The sequence below is a fragment of the Giraffa tippelskirchi genome, chromosome 13 (assembly GCF_054371585.1).
Source record: "Giraffa tippelskirchi isolate mGirTip1 chromosome 13, T2T-mGirTip1v1.2.pri, whole genome shotgun sequence".
NCBI lineage: Eukaryota > Metazoa > Chordata > Mammalia > Artiodactyla > Giraffidae > Giraffa > Giraffa tippelskirchi.
The window spans coordinates 111,930,092-111,944,783 of NC_137287.1; the positions used below are offsets into that span (position 1 = coordinate 111,930,092).

Here is a 14,692-nt window from a genome sequence, read left to right on the forward strand (position 1 = left end):
GTTTACCTAGGGCACATACTGTATTTACATGGTATAGATTAGAGTGGGAAAACTAGTCATACCAGTTTGGGACTGGAAAAAGTGAAATGAAATGTTCATCTCGGTTTCCCCAGACTCACCCACTTTGCCACAGGGGCTGCCACGTGGTAAACTGTGTCATCACCACCACCATCCTCTCATCATCTCTGATAGAATGGTTGACTGTGTGCTAGGCACTGGTCTAAGAGCTCACAACATTCAAAGGAAGTATGTACCGTTACCAGCCAGGGTTCTTGGCCTTCTCCAATCCATAGACAATGACCAGAGGTCAGACAAAAAATTTAGGCAAGGCTTTAGCAAAAACAAGTGACAGGTTCCCTTGCTCACTCCTTCAGTTCCTTATCTGAGGTGAGGGTAGGGGTGTGTGTGCTTTTGCTGCTGGCACTCTCTTTTGGCTCTTGGGTCTTCAGGAGTGGCAGTTGGGCTTTTTGATCATTTTGTATCTTTTTTGCTCATAATTTGCCCCAACTGCAGCCATGCACGTAATCCCTTAGTCCCTTACAGTTTGTATTTTGTAGCTCAGGGAGATATTTGTCCAGGTGCGAGTTTTGCAACGCTGCAGTAAAGGGTCCCAGGTCCCAGGCCTGTCTCAGTACCATTATCATCCCCATTTTACAGAAGAGACAACTGAGACAGAGTTTCTGAAACTTGCCTATGGTTAAGTAGCCAATATACACTACGGCGAGGATGCTAAAGCCAACATTTGAATCCAGGTGATGCTCGTTTTACTTCTGATTGTTATTCAAGACTTTGGGTGCAAGATGGCAGACTGAACTAGCGCAACTGATAACAAACCTTCTTCCCCGGAATCCTACTCATATAATACTGCAGGGGTTTTAAAAAGGTTTACATCTTCAAAGACGAATCTCCCCAAGCAGGAATAAAATTTTAGAAGCTGGAAAGCACATGAATGAATGGGGGCTCATTTAGGAGACCCAGAAACCTGATCCTAAACTGGCCACGGGAAAAGCCAAGAAATGCAACCTGCTTTTACAGTAGAGCCTCCCTTGCCCCTCCCCCCACAGCAAAAAAAAAAAAAGCTCAGGGATTGGTAGCACCGCTCGATGGGGCTAAAACTTGAAGATTGATTAAAGGACTTCCCCACAGTCCAGTGGTTAAGACTCCGAGCTCCCAATGCAGGGGGAGCAGGTTTGATTCTTGGTCAGGCAACTAGATCTCTAATGTCTCAACCATTAACAAAAAAGATCCTGCATGCTACAATGAAGATCGAGATCCCACATGCCTCAACAGAGATCCAGCACAGCCAAATAAATAAATATTAAAAAAAAAAAAGAAACAAAACCAGGAAGATTAAAGTCTTAAATTCCCAGTTCTCTTCCCCAGCAGATTATTTTCTGGAAGAGGTAAAATTGGGCTTCTAGATTTGGGGGTGCCAGGTACAATTGAGGCCAGGGGTGTCCCCTGCTGAAAACACTATTTTCTGAGTACAGAAACTGAAGACTGAATGTTAAAACTCCCACACATTTCTTCTCTCAAAGTTGCTAGAATGCCAGATCATATCCTCTAGGCAGGAGTGCGGCCAACTGGTCTCTCTGGGGAATCTGCCCAGGCTAAGAAGGATCTAACAAATGGATCCTGGGGGATCACCTCACCATGCAGTCCTCAAATCACATGTCCCCGCCAAGTGCAAAGAGATGCTGATTCGTTTTTTGGTGCTTTCCTCTTATATATGATCAGGTAACCTAAACTTCTAAGCTTAATCCAGTCATCCAAACAACCCACTAAACATCCCCAAACATTTGAGGAAAACTCCAGTGTGAAAGGTAGAGACCCAAAGAGGTTCAATTTGAAGGAATTCAAGACAATAGACAGGAGATAAGATTAGACAGTGCATCCATGAAAAACGAACAGAGTATTATAAAAGGGGGATCAAGTCTCCCCTGGCGGCTCAGTGGCAAAGAACCTGCCTGCCAACGCAGGAGATGCGGGTTTGATCCCTGATGCAGGAAGACCCCATGTGCTTCAGAGCAACTAAAGCCGGTGCATCACAACTGCTGAGCCTGTGCTCTAGACTGTGGTCTGCAGCGAGAGGCCACTGCTTGAAGCCCACACACTGCAACTAGAGAAGAGCCCCCACTCCCTGCAACTAGAGAAAAGCCTGCACAGCAACAAAGGACCCAGCACAGGCATAAATAAATAAAGCTGTTTTTAAAAAGTTGGAGAAGAGGAGATCTCCCTTTCTCTTTAAAAAAAAAAAAAAAGAGGGGGCTATCAATCACATAAAGAAAGAAGTCTTGGGACTTCCCTGGTGATCCAGTGGCTAAGATTTTGTGTTCCAAAGCAGGGAGGCTGAATTCGATCCTTGATCGGGGAATTTGATCCCATATGCTGCAACTCAAAGATCCCATATGCCTCAAATGAGATCTGACAAAGCCAAATAAATAAATATTTTTTGAAAAAAGAAGTCTTGGAAATCAAAGCAGCTATCATGGGAAGGGTGAACTCGTTTTCCTTGGACATTTAGAAGATATGACTCTGTGATATTCCATCTTCTACTCGTGAAGTCTGGTGCCATTATGATTTTGATATTTTTTATGAAAATTGTTTTAATTCTCTAGAAGCTTTTAAGATCTTCTGTCACCAGTGATCTGATATTCCTCAAAGATGTGACTTGGAGATAGAAATATTTGCAGTGTTTGGTTTGGATCTATTCCTTAGAATCTTTGTATCTGAAAACTCATATTTTCTGGGATATTTCAATATTTTCAATATTTTTCTACTATTGATTGAATAATCTCCTCCCATCTATTCTCTGTTTTTTACTTTTCTAATTTCTATATGTTATTCAATTGTTGCAACTCATTGATACCCCAGTTCTCTCATATTTCTTTTTTTTTCTTTCACTTTTTTAAGAAAAAAAATTTTTTAATGGATGAATTATATTTATTTATTTTTAATGTTTATTTACTTATTTTCATGGCCATGCCTCGCAGCATGTTGGAATCTTAGTTCCCCGGCCAAGGCTCGAACTGGTGCCCCCTGCATCAGAAGTGTAAAGCTTTCTTCACTGGACTACCAGGGAAGTCCCTCATATTTCCTTTCTTATTGTCCATCTCTATATCATTTTGTCTTTTAGAGAGATTTCCTCATTTCTACCTCATTTCTGGGCCAGTCTTGCCTAGGGAACCCCAGGAAGTCTGGACTGGAGAATCCAGGGAGCAAGCCCTCAGGGAGACTGTGACATCCTCAATGTGGCATCTGTCTTCCTGCTGTTTGAGCTGTAGGTGTCGGGGGTGGTACTGGGAGCAGACCCCTGTCTGGCTCCCTTGCCATTGTATTACTGAGACCCCTCTATAACCCTCTTGTCCATAGCCTCTCCTCAGTTTTCCCACTCTCCAATCCAAATCATTTTCATTCTGCCCCTACAGCAGAATCTATTGATAGAAGTGCGGAACTGGGACTGCAAGATCATCTTCTGAACCCTGGCATATTACTACATCTCTTGAAAGCCATTCTTGCTACTGACCGCCCCAAAGAACTGGATGCTATGAGTGCCCAAGACTCCAGTTTAGGTACTCCCTCTGAAAAGTCAATGCCTGAGTAAAAGACAGGATCAATCTGATAGTCCCCTAGAGCAGTTTAGGGACTCACAACTCATCACGAACCAGGGACAGGAAGGTTTTTGTTAGACCTCAGGTAACACACCGCTGCCTAAGCCTTGCTGTGTCCCGGGATGCCAGAGGACTTGTTTCCTTAGCAACAATAATCATGTGACAGGAAAACACAGAGCTCCAAAGATGTTGCTTAGCAACTAGGCTGCACCTGCTGGGGCTCTGGGCCGACAGCTTGGGCCCAGGAGCTTGGCTTTGAACTTGGAAACTCCCATCAGGGCTGGCAAAAGGTGGAAGACCTAATTTGGACAGATCCAGTTTTGGCCCTGGGCTTTTGCAGAAATGACAGAGGTAAAAATGGAGAAGCTGAGACAGAGGGGCTTGGCTTTCCCATAGTAATGGGATATGGGAAGTAGTGGCAGATGTGGAAAGAGCAGGGCTTGACAGGGGAAATGACTGTTGGGCTGATGTGGGGAGCAATTCTCTGTCTGCTCACCCTGGAAAAAACTCTGACATCTCATAGGATGGGTCTCCAGAACCCCGAGGACAAATGTGTCTGGCTCAGGACTCAACTCTGCAGGACTTTTCAGAAGTTGAATCAAGTCAGAGCATCTGGGCCCTCAGCATCACCCCAAGGAGAATTTCCCTCTGCAAGAAATCAGAGCTCTTCACAAAGGAAGGACATTGGTGGTGTTCAGGAGCCACAAAGAACCAGCATCAGGAACCTGGCTATTCAAGCACAGGGCCTCAGGAAGCTCTCCGTGGTTTGGATGGTCTTCCCACCTGCTCTCTTTCTGACCCTCTAGTGTTAGTTGCTCAGTCGTGTCCAACTCTCTGCAACCCCGTGCCCTGTAGCCTGCCAGGCTTCTCTGTTCATGGAATCCTCCAGGCAAGAATAATGGAGTGGATTGTCATTTCCTTCTCCAGGGGATCTTCCTGACTCAGGGATCAAACCCAGGACTCCTGCATTGCAGAAGGATTTTTTACCATCTGAGCCACCAGGGAAGCCCTCTGACCCTCTGCCAGGGCCCAGTTGGCTGGAGGGAGGCTGTGGAGTAAAACTGCTCAGATTTTGAATTCAGCTTCCTCTCCCAAGGGCGAGGAACTATGTTTGGTGTTTCAGTTTTTCTATCTATAACACCAATGATATGAATGGCAGCTTCAGGGAGCATTGTGAGGATTAAATGAGTTAAACCTTGCAAAAAGTTATTATCATACTTGCTGGCATAGAGTAAGTGCTCAGTAAAACTATCATCAGTATACTCCCACCCCAACCCTACCTCCCAGCAACTGGCCCAGGAGACAGACTGGCCAGGTTTTTTTCTGATTTCTCTTGATGATCCCCAAGCAGATGGGAATAGATACTGGCAAAAATTCTAGACTCTTTGCTTTTTGCAGACAGAAGGAATGTGCCCCTTTCCCCTGAGGAGCTTGCTGAGAGTTTGAATATCCTTGATCAGTTGACTTTATTTACTGAACCAAGTGCTCCTCCAAACCTTACTGCCCAAACACCCCCATTCTTTTTTTTTTTCCTTAAAAAAAAACTATATATTTATTTATTTGGCTGCATTGGGTCTTAGTTGCGGCATGTGGGATCTTTCGTTACAATGCTCAGACTCTCTATTTGCAGCACGTGGACTCCAGAGTATGTGGGCTCCAGCAATTGTGGCACAGAGACTCTGGTTGTGGCATGTGGCCTCCAGAGTGCACAGGCTCAGTAATTGCAGCACATGAGCTTAGTTGCTCTGAGGCATGAGGGATCTTATTTTCCTGACCAGGGATTGAATCTGAGTGCCCTGCCTTTCAAGGCGGATTCTTAACCACTGGATCACCAGGGAAGTCCCAACACTCCCTTTCTTTATCCTGCTGCTTCTAGAAATTGCATGCATAGCATGTGGCTTTAAGTGCTAATTGTTAGAGAAATGTGGATCAAAACTACAATGAGGTATCACCTCACACTGGTCACAATGGCCATCATCAAACAGTCTACAAATAACAAATGCTGGAGAGGAGAGGATGTGGAGAGAAGGTTAATCTTCTACACTATACATGGGTATGTAAATTGCTTCAGCCAGAATAGAAAATAGTATGGAGGTTCCTCAAAAAAAAACTACAATAGAACTACCATCAGTCAGTTCAGTTCAATCGCTCAGTCATATCTGACTCTTTGTTATCCCATGGACTGCAGCATGCCAGGCTTCCCTGTCCATTGCCAACTCCTCAAGCTTGCTCAAACTCATGTCCATTGAGTCGGTGATGCCATCCATCCATCCGATCCTCTGTTGTCCCCTTCTCCTCCCGCCTTCAATCTTTCCCAGCATCAGGGTCTTTTCCAATGAGTCAGTTCTCCTCATCAGGTGGCCAAAGTATTGCCGTTGCAGCTTCAGCATCAGTCCTTCCAATGAATACTCAGGACTGATTTCCTTTAGAATTGAATGGTTTGATCTCCTTGCAGTCCAAGGGACTCTCAGGAGTCTTCTCCAACACCACAGTTCAAAAGCATCAATTCTTCAGCACTCAGCTTTCTTTATAGTCCAACTCTCATATCCATACATGACTACTGGAAAAACCATAGCCTTGACTAGACAGACTTTTGTTGGCAAAGTAATGTCTCTGCTTTTTAATATGCTGTCTAGGCTGGTCATAGTTTTTCTTTCAAGGAGCAAGTGTCTTTTAATTTCCTGGCTGCAGTCACCATCTGCAGTGATTTTGGAGCCCAAGAAAATAAAGTCTGTCACTGTTTCCATTGTTTCCCCATTTATTTGCCAAGAAGTGATGGGACCGAATGCCATGATCTTTGTTTTTTGAATGCTGAGTTTTAAGCCAATTTTTTTACTCTCCTCTTTCACTTTCATCAAGAGGCTCTTCAGTTCCTCTTTGCTTTCTGCTATAAGGGTGGTGTCATCTGCATATCTGAGGTTATTGATATTTCTCCCTGTAATCTTGATTCCAGCTTGTGCTTCATCTAGCCCAGCATTTTGTATGATATACTCTGCATGTAAGTAAAATAAATAGGGTGACAGTATACAGCCTTGATGTACTCTTTTCCCAGTTTGGAACTAGTCCATTGTTTCATGTCTGGTTCTTATTGTTGCTTCTTGACCCACATACAGGTTTCTCAGGGGAAAGGTAAGGTGGCCTGGTATTCCCATCTCTTGAAGAATTTTCCACAGTCTGTTGTTATCCACACTGTCAAAGGCTTTGGTATAGTCAATAAAGCAGAAGTAGATGTTTTTCTGGAACTCTCTTGCTTTTTCTATGATCCAGCAGATATTGGCAATTTGATCTCTGGCTCCTCTGCCTTTTCTAAATCCAGCTTGAACATCTGGAAGTTCTCTGTTCATGTACTGTTGAAGCCTTGCTTGGAGAGTTTTGAGCATTACTTTGCTAGCGTGTGAGATGAGTGCAATTGTGCAGTAGTTTGAACATTCTTTCAAATGTTTGAACATTGCTTCCCTGTAGTTCAGCTGGTAAAGAATCTGCCTACAATGAGGGAGACCTCAGTTCGATCCCTGGGTTGGGAAGATCCCCTGGAGAAGGGAAACGCTACCCACTCCAGTATTCTGGCCTAGAGAATTCCATGGACTGTATAGTCCATGGGGTCACAGAGTCAGACATGAGTGAGCAACTTTCACTACACTTCACTTCACTTTGAACATTCTTTGGCATTGCCTTTCTTTGGGATTGGAATGAAAACTGACCTTTTCCAGTCCTGTGGCCACTGACGAGTTTTCCAAATTCCATATGATGCAGCAATCCTACTCCTAGGCATATATCTGCACAAAACCATAATTCAAAAATATACATACACCCTTATGTTCACAGTAGCACTATTTACAACAGCCAAGACTGGAAGCCACCTAAATGTCCATCAACAGATAAATGGATAAAGAAGATGTGGTACATATACAAAATGGAATACTACTCAGCCATAAAAAAGAATGGAATAATGCCATTGCAGCAACATGGGTGGACATAGAGAGGTTAACATACTAAGTAAAGTAAGCCAGACAGACAATGACAAATATCATGATACCGCTTATATGTAGAATCTAAAAAAAAAAAAAGGTACAAATGAACTTATATACTAATACAAAACAGAAATATGCCCACGGACATGGAAAATAAATTTATAGTTGTTGTGCTGTGCTCAGGCACTCAGGCATGTCTGATTCTTTGAAATCCCATGGACCATGGCCCTCCAGGCTCCTCTGTCAATGGGATTTTACAAGCAAGAATAATGGAGTGGGTTGCCATTTCCTTCTCCAGGGAATCTTCCTAACTCAGGGATCAAACCCTTGTCTCCTGTATCTCCTTCATTAGCAGGAGAACCTTTAACACTGAGCCACCTGAGAAACCCAAACTTATGGTTACCAAAGGGGAAAGGCAGGGAGAGAGAAATTAGGAATTTGAGGTTAACATGTACACACAGTTACATATAAAATAGATAACCAACAAGGACCTACTTATAAAGCACAGGGAACCATACTCAATACTTTGTAATAACCTATAAGGGGAAAGAATCCGGGGAAAAAATGATAAATAGTATGTAAAAAAAAAAAGGACAATGAGAGCATGAAGTTGGGAGTTAAGCTCAAATCCCAACTTCTGCCATAGTTCTTAGATTTTTGAGCAAGTGACATTACCTCTCCGCGCCTCAGCGTTCCCATCTATAGTACAGGAAATGACAGCACGTAACCTCCTCGGTATGAGACAGGACGGACTTTTGATAAATGTTAGCAGTGTTGACCCTGGTTGATAGTCAGAGGCAGGACCTAAGGTCTCTCTCTTCCTGTGGCCTGACACCTTTATGAGCTGACTCCCAGTGAAACCGTAAGAATGAAGGGATGACTGATTCCCGCAGATCCTTAAAACGGAGGGAGGAGACAGTTACAGCAGCTAGTGGTTGAAGTGCCCCATGTCTACTTGAGTAGGTGCTGGCAGCTTTGATTGCAGCTTTGCGGTCCTGGGGCTCCAGACCCTCTCTGACTTCCCCGCTTTCTGGTGCTGGGGGAATCCCAGCCCACTCACCGCAGCCTGTGCTCTCCCCCAGCCAGCCGTGGGGCCCCTCAGGTCTCCCCTCTCCCTTCAAAGCGGAGGCTGGTTGGCTGCTTTTCCTTCTTTCTCAGCTGGGCTTGTTCCCCAGCTGACCCTACAGCTGCATCTTTCTAAAATTAGCTGGATCCTGCATTTGACTCTGATAATGAATTATCCAAATGGAGAAAATTGAATAGTTAACCGGTTCACAGGAAGATAATTAGCTTTGCCGAGCCCCTGTTACAGGCAAATAAAGAGGAGGCTTGTTTCTCAATTGCCTTCATTAAAGGGAGTCCTTTTCACACAGGGGCCCTGCCCCACTGAGGCCCTGTAGGGCTCCTGGTTTTTCATCCCCCAAATAGAGAGGCAGATGGTACCATGCAGCAAGTGTAGGTTTCTGACTCTAACAGGCTGGGGTTGAAGTCACAGCTCTGCCACTCTCTACCTGTGTGATGTTGGACAAGTGATACAACCTCTCTGAGGCTCACTTTCCTCATCTGAAAATGGGAAGAGTGGTGTGTACCTCACAGTGGTATTATAAGCATCGAATGATAAAATGTAAGAAAAATTCTTTGTTCTTCATTTACTTGTTGTTGTTTCGTCAGTAAGTTGTGTCCAACTCTTTGTGACCCCGTGGACTGTAGCCTGCCAGGCTCCTCTGTCCATGGGATTTTACAGGCAAGAATTCTGGAGTGGGTTGCCATTTCCTCCTCCAAGGGATCTTGCCAATCCAGGGTTCAAACCCAGTCTCCTGCATTGGCAGGTGGATTCTTCACCACTGAGCTATCCGGGAAGTCTCTTCACTCATGGATGAATTTATTTATTTTTATTGAAGTATAGTTGCTTTGCAATGTTATGTTTCTGCTGTACAGCAAAGTGAGTCAGCAGTATGCATACGCATATCCCCTTTTCCCTGGATTGATGAATCTTTCATTGATAAAGTTCTTCACAAAGTTCATCGTTGTTGATGAAGTGTTCATTGACTGGGAGCTGTTTTTACCACAGTATCGTCATTACGGTTACCACCACAGCACCATGACTCCCTACCCTGGAAACAGAACAGAATCTCAGCCAGTGAAATACACATGGAAACCATGGAATGTTGTTGTCGTTGTTCAGTCGCTAAGTCGTGTCCAACTCTTTGCAACCCCATGGACTGCAGCATGCCAGGCCTCCCTGTCAAGGGTAATAGATGCAGAACCGGCACAAGTTGAGGAAGATGGGTGGGTCTCTTTGAATCTAGTCAGCTCGTTCCTGTCCTCCTGATATTGGCTCTTCTTTTTGGTGCTAGGCTGTCTGAGTCACCACCTGGTCAATCATCTCTCACAGCAAGTCCCCAGAAACTCCCTCCTACGCAGAGCATCTCATCCCCACCTACAAGCACCAGCCCCTTGACCTTTTAAAGTTTCATTTACTCCTCTTGGGATTTCCCTGGTGGTCCAATGGTTACGATTCCATGCCCCCCATGCAGGGGTCCCAGGTTCCATCCCTGGTTGGGGAACTAGATCATATATGTTGCAACTAAGAGTCAACGCAGCCAGATTAATTTTTTTTAAAATTGTAAAATTTTATTTACTTCTCTCAAGCCCAGCCTCCTCTGGTGTTGATCAGTCTCTGACACTGCCAGTATGTATAGATCTACACGTAGAAGTCAATAGCAAGGGACCTGAAGGAAGACGGCCTGAGATTGAATTCAATTTGGGCATCTGTTGGTCGGGAAGATCCCCTGGAGAAGGGAATGGCTACCCACTCCAATTTCTTGCCTGGGAAATCCCACGGACAGAGGAGCCTGGCAGGCTACAGTCCACGGGGTTGCAAAGAGTCGGGCACGACTGAGCGTTAAACACTTTCACTTTACTTCACTTTTTGTATTACTTACTTTGTGCCCTTCTAAGATGGGATTGATAACAGTAGTACCCATGTTATGTACTTATGATGACTAAACAGATCTGCAGTGATTAGAACAGAGCTTGGAACTTGTAAGTGCTCGAAATGTGCTGTTCTTATCATCTAGTTCTTACACTGCATTAGGGCAAGCAGAGGTCTACAGACAGAGTGGGCCAGACGCCTTCACCGGGGCATGGACTCAGAGCTGAATATCTTAGAGACAGTTGGATCATGTCCACTGGGATGATTAACTCCTGGGATAATTACTCCCATCCTCTTAGGTGACTATGTCATCCTGTGTCTTTTCTGCTCAAGCCCCTGATAGTTTGTCCTCCAGACTCACTCTCATCGGACTTTAATAATTTTACTTCTTTTAAAAAATTTTAATTTATTTGTTTACTTGGCAGACCCGGGTCTTTGACCTTCACTGTGGCATGTAGAATCTTCAGTTGTGGCACGTGGGATCTAGTTCCCTAACCAGGGATGGAACCTGGACGCCCTGCATTGGGAGCGAAGTCTTAGCCACTGGACCACCAGGGATGTGCCCTAATTTTGCTTTTCATTTTGTTGAGACCATACAAATGATTGGAAAAAGAATTTCAACAAGCACACTTTTACTCCCCACCTGGACTTTGTCCATATATCACTGTCACTAGAGATGAACTGCTTATGTTCTTTCCAAGGCCAACTTTTGCCTTATCACTAGCCCCCATCCTTGCTTTTTTACTCAAGGACATCCCTACAGCCATTTACCGCCTGCTTCCTGCAACATATTTTTTCTTTCTCTACTGGAAAACTCCTATCAGCATAAAAATAAACTTTTAGTTCTTCATTGTAAAAAACAAAGCAAGGGAGTTCCCTGGCAGTCTAATGGTCAGGGGGCTTCCCCAGTGGCTCAGCGGTAAAGAACTCGCCTGCAATGCAGGAGATGTGAGTTTGATTTCCGGGTCAGGAAGATCCCCTGAAGAAGGAAATGGAAATCCACTCCAGTTTCCTTGCCCGGGAAATCCCATGGAAATCCCATCCCATGTAGCCTAGTGGGCTACAGTCTGTGGGGTCGCAAAAGAGTCAGAAAGGACTTAGCGACAAACAACAACAAACAACAACAACTAGTGTTAGGATCTGGCACTGTCATTGCCGAGGCCCAGATTCAATCCCTGGTCAGGGAACTGAGATCCTGCCAGCTTCTTGGCATGGCAAAAAAAAATACAGCAAAACTCTCTTGATCCCACAATGCTTCCAGCTATCATCTTATTGCTTTGCTTCCCTGTATAGCAGAACTTGTTGAAAGAAGTTGTTGTTGTTGCTAATAACTGCTGTACTTTCTCCTCCAACTCTCTCTTGAATCCACTCTACTTAGGCTTTCACACCCACCACTCTACCAAAACTGGACTACAGTAATCACCAACGGCCTCCATGTTGTTAAATCCGATGGTCAATGGATGGTTATCATCTTGCTTGACCATGAGTTGGAGACAGGTTATCTGGTCACCACACCTCTCTTTCTTCCTCCTAGGCACCAGCTGGACCATACTTCCTAAATTTCTTGGTGGTTATATGGGGCCATATGACTGGGTTCCAGCCGATGGAAGGTGAGTGGAAGGAAGTTCTGTGACTTTCAAACCTGACTTATTGAAAGATCTTGTGTGGGATATTTACTCCTCCAGATCCACCTCCTCACCGTCCTCCATGCTGTTGTGTACCTCGGGAGCATAACCACTAGGGACTTTATCAATGAGCCTTCTGGTTTCTGGTTGGGTTGAGTCAATGGAAGAAAGCTGGAGGAGACTGGAGGGCAGGATGAGAATCAGGTCAGGGAATTTGTTCCCCTGGTTCCCTCCTGTGGGGTTGGGTTGGCTGTTTTCCTCTACCAAAGCTTCAGTCCAGCATCTCTCCCCACATAGTTCTTTCTCTGACCATTACTTTCTCCTCTCTCATCAGACATGGGGTGGTAATAGCTCCCACGATCAACCATACAGAGTTACAGGAATCCCATAAAAGTATTCCTGCACCTGCTCACATCTTTATACATAGTCTCTTTGTTACACTTTTCTCCAGTTACCCAACTGGAATGTGCCCTCTGTTCCTACCAGACTCTTACCAATTCACTTCCCGTGTGCCAGCCTCATCTCCCACCCCCATTTACTGGCTGACATCACACCCTAACCGACCTTGAAAACCACACGTTGAGGACGACTCAGACTCCATCAGCATGAGACCCTGATTATCATCGTGGAGTGGAGAACTGCTTCTCTTTTCCTTTTGTTCTTCCCCTCTGCTGCTGAAAATACTATACATGAGCAAGAAATAAACATATTGCCTATACCACGGAGATATGAGAAATATCTCTGTCACAGCAGCTGGTTCCTCTGGGACTCATACAACCGACCTGCAGTGTTTGGCACAGCCGACGGTTCTCTGCTCCTGGAAACACTTCCTGTGCTTACCTTCCATGACGTTGCATTCTTCTATTAATAGTTTTCCTTCTACTTCAATAACTGTTCTTAGTCTTCTCTGTTGCTTCTTCCTCCTCTCCCTAGTCTAAATGTTGGGTTTTTCCAGACTCAGTCCTGGATCCTCTTCTTTATCTCCATTTACTTTCTGGTGACCTCATCCACCCTCATGGCTCTGTTGTTGTTCAGTCACTAAGTTGTGTCCAGTTCTTTTGTGATCCCACGGACTGTAGCCCGCCAGGCTCCTCTCTCCATGGGATTAACCAGGCAAGGCAAGAGTACTGGAGTTGGTGCCATTTCCTACTCCTGGAGATCTTCCTGACCCAGGGATTGAACCCGAATCTCCTGCAATGGTAGGTGGATTCTTGACAACTGAGACACCTGGGCATCCCTCTCATGGCTCTAAACAACCCCAAATTTATATTTCTGACCCTGGATTCTCCCAAGAAGTCTTGGCTTACATATCTAACTACCTGCTTGATATCCTCTTTTAGTTATCCAGTAGCATGTCAGATATAACATGTCCAAAATCAGATTTCATAACTCTTCGAATCTTGCTCATCCTTTCTGTCATGTTAGGAAACAGCAACTCCATGGTTCCAATGGCTCAGGCCAAAAACCTTGGAGTCATCTTGGATCCGTCTCTTTTTCTCTCACCTTATGTTCAATTTGTCAGCAAATCCTATCAACTATATCTTCAAAATATATTCAGAATCTGTTTCACCACCTGCTCTATCTTGGCCTCAGGAGGTGCCAAGCTTTGATGAGAAGGGAAATAGTCTTGCCACATCACTGTCAGCGTCATCTATTGCTGAATCATAGCCTTGAACGGCTTCGATTGTGGATTCTTCCAAGAACTCTTTCCCAAAACCTGTCGAAATCTTCTTGGTTCTCTCTTCAGACACAGATCTATAGACCAGAGTGTTTTCAGAAAACTCATTCTCCCATCCCGGCAGACATAAAGGCATCAAGATCTCTTAAAAGAAACAGTCAGTAGAGGAAAGGGATAAGCACAATTAACAGCTTTTAGCACAATTTGAACTGGCTCTGGGAGGGAAGAATAAATAGTTTTTGAGAAGATCTTCACACTCAAAACCTCAAAGAATGGTCACTGGATCCTCATAAAGTAATTCAGTGAAAGCTAGTATCTTTTTATAATGAAATATGGTATTTCAAACCTTTTTAGTTTTTTTTCTTCAGAAATATTTTGTCATTTTTCTCACATAAACCATATACTTTTGGTCATAGTCCTATGTACAGGTACTCTACAGTTATTATTGCAATTATTAATGGATTTTTTTCATTCCATTTATTCACTGGTTATTGGTAGTATAGAAGAAAGTCATAAATTTCTCCATGTATTTCTTTTTTGTGTGTGTTTCTTATACTGAAGCACTTTATTGACTTCTCTTATTAGTTTCAATAATATTTTCAGTTGGTTTTCATGGATTTTCTAGAAAGAAAAGAATATAGTCTGGATATAAAGGTAATTTACTATTATTTTAATATTGATTTCTTTATTTCTTTTTTAAAATTAAATTTCTTTAAATTAATTTCTTAAAAAATTTTTTTAAATTTATTAAAAAAATTTTTTTCATGAAATTAAAAGATGCTTGCTCCTTGGGAGAAAAGCTATGACCAACCTAGACAGCATATTAAAAAGCAGAGATACTACTTTGCTAACAAAAGTCCATCTAGTCAAGG

General features: G+C 43.8%; 1 protein-coding gene and 1 long non-coding RNA gene across 6 annotated transcripts in view; one reads left to right on the forward strand and one right to left on the reverse strand.

Annotated features, from left to right (window-relative positions):
* The window catches only part of LOC145532282 (uncharacterized), a 33,154-nt gene extending 29,402 nt beyond the window's left edge, over positions 1–3,752 (reverse strand). For 3 of the 5 annotated variants that reach the window (XR_014073123.1, XR_014073122.1, XM_081556960.1), the window contains exon 1: positions 3,652–3,752. Coding sequence is in view for 1 of the 5 variants with exons in the window: in XM_081556960.1 (XP_081413086.1) it covers positions 3,652–3,658 (7 nt within the window). In the remaining 4 variants the exon portion in view is untranslated. The remainder of the gene's footprint in view (positions 1–3,651) is intronic. The other 2 variants (XR_014073125.1, XR_014073124.1) reach the window with 2 other exon arrangements.
* A 66-nt stretch (positions 3,753–3,818) lies between these two features.
* Positions 3,819–14,692, forward strand: part of LOC145532287 (uncharacterized) — a 30,512-nt gene continuing 19,638 nt past the window's right edge. The window contains exons 1-2 of the long non-coding RNA XR_014073129.1: positions 3,819–3,962; positions 12,052–12,127. This is a non-coding gene — a long non-coding RNA (uncharacterized LOC145532287). The remainder of the gene's footprint in view (positions 3,963–12,051; positions 12,128–14,692) is intronic.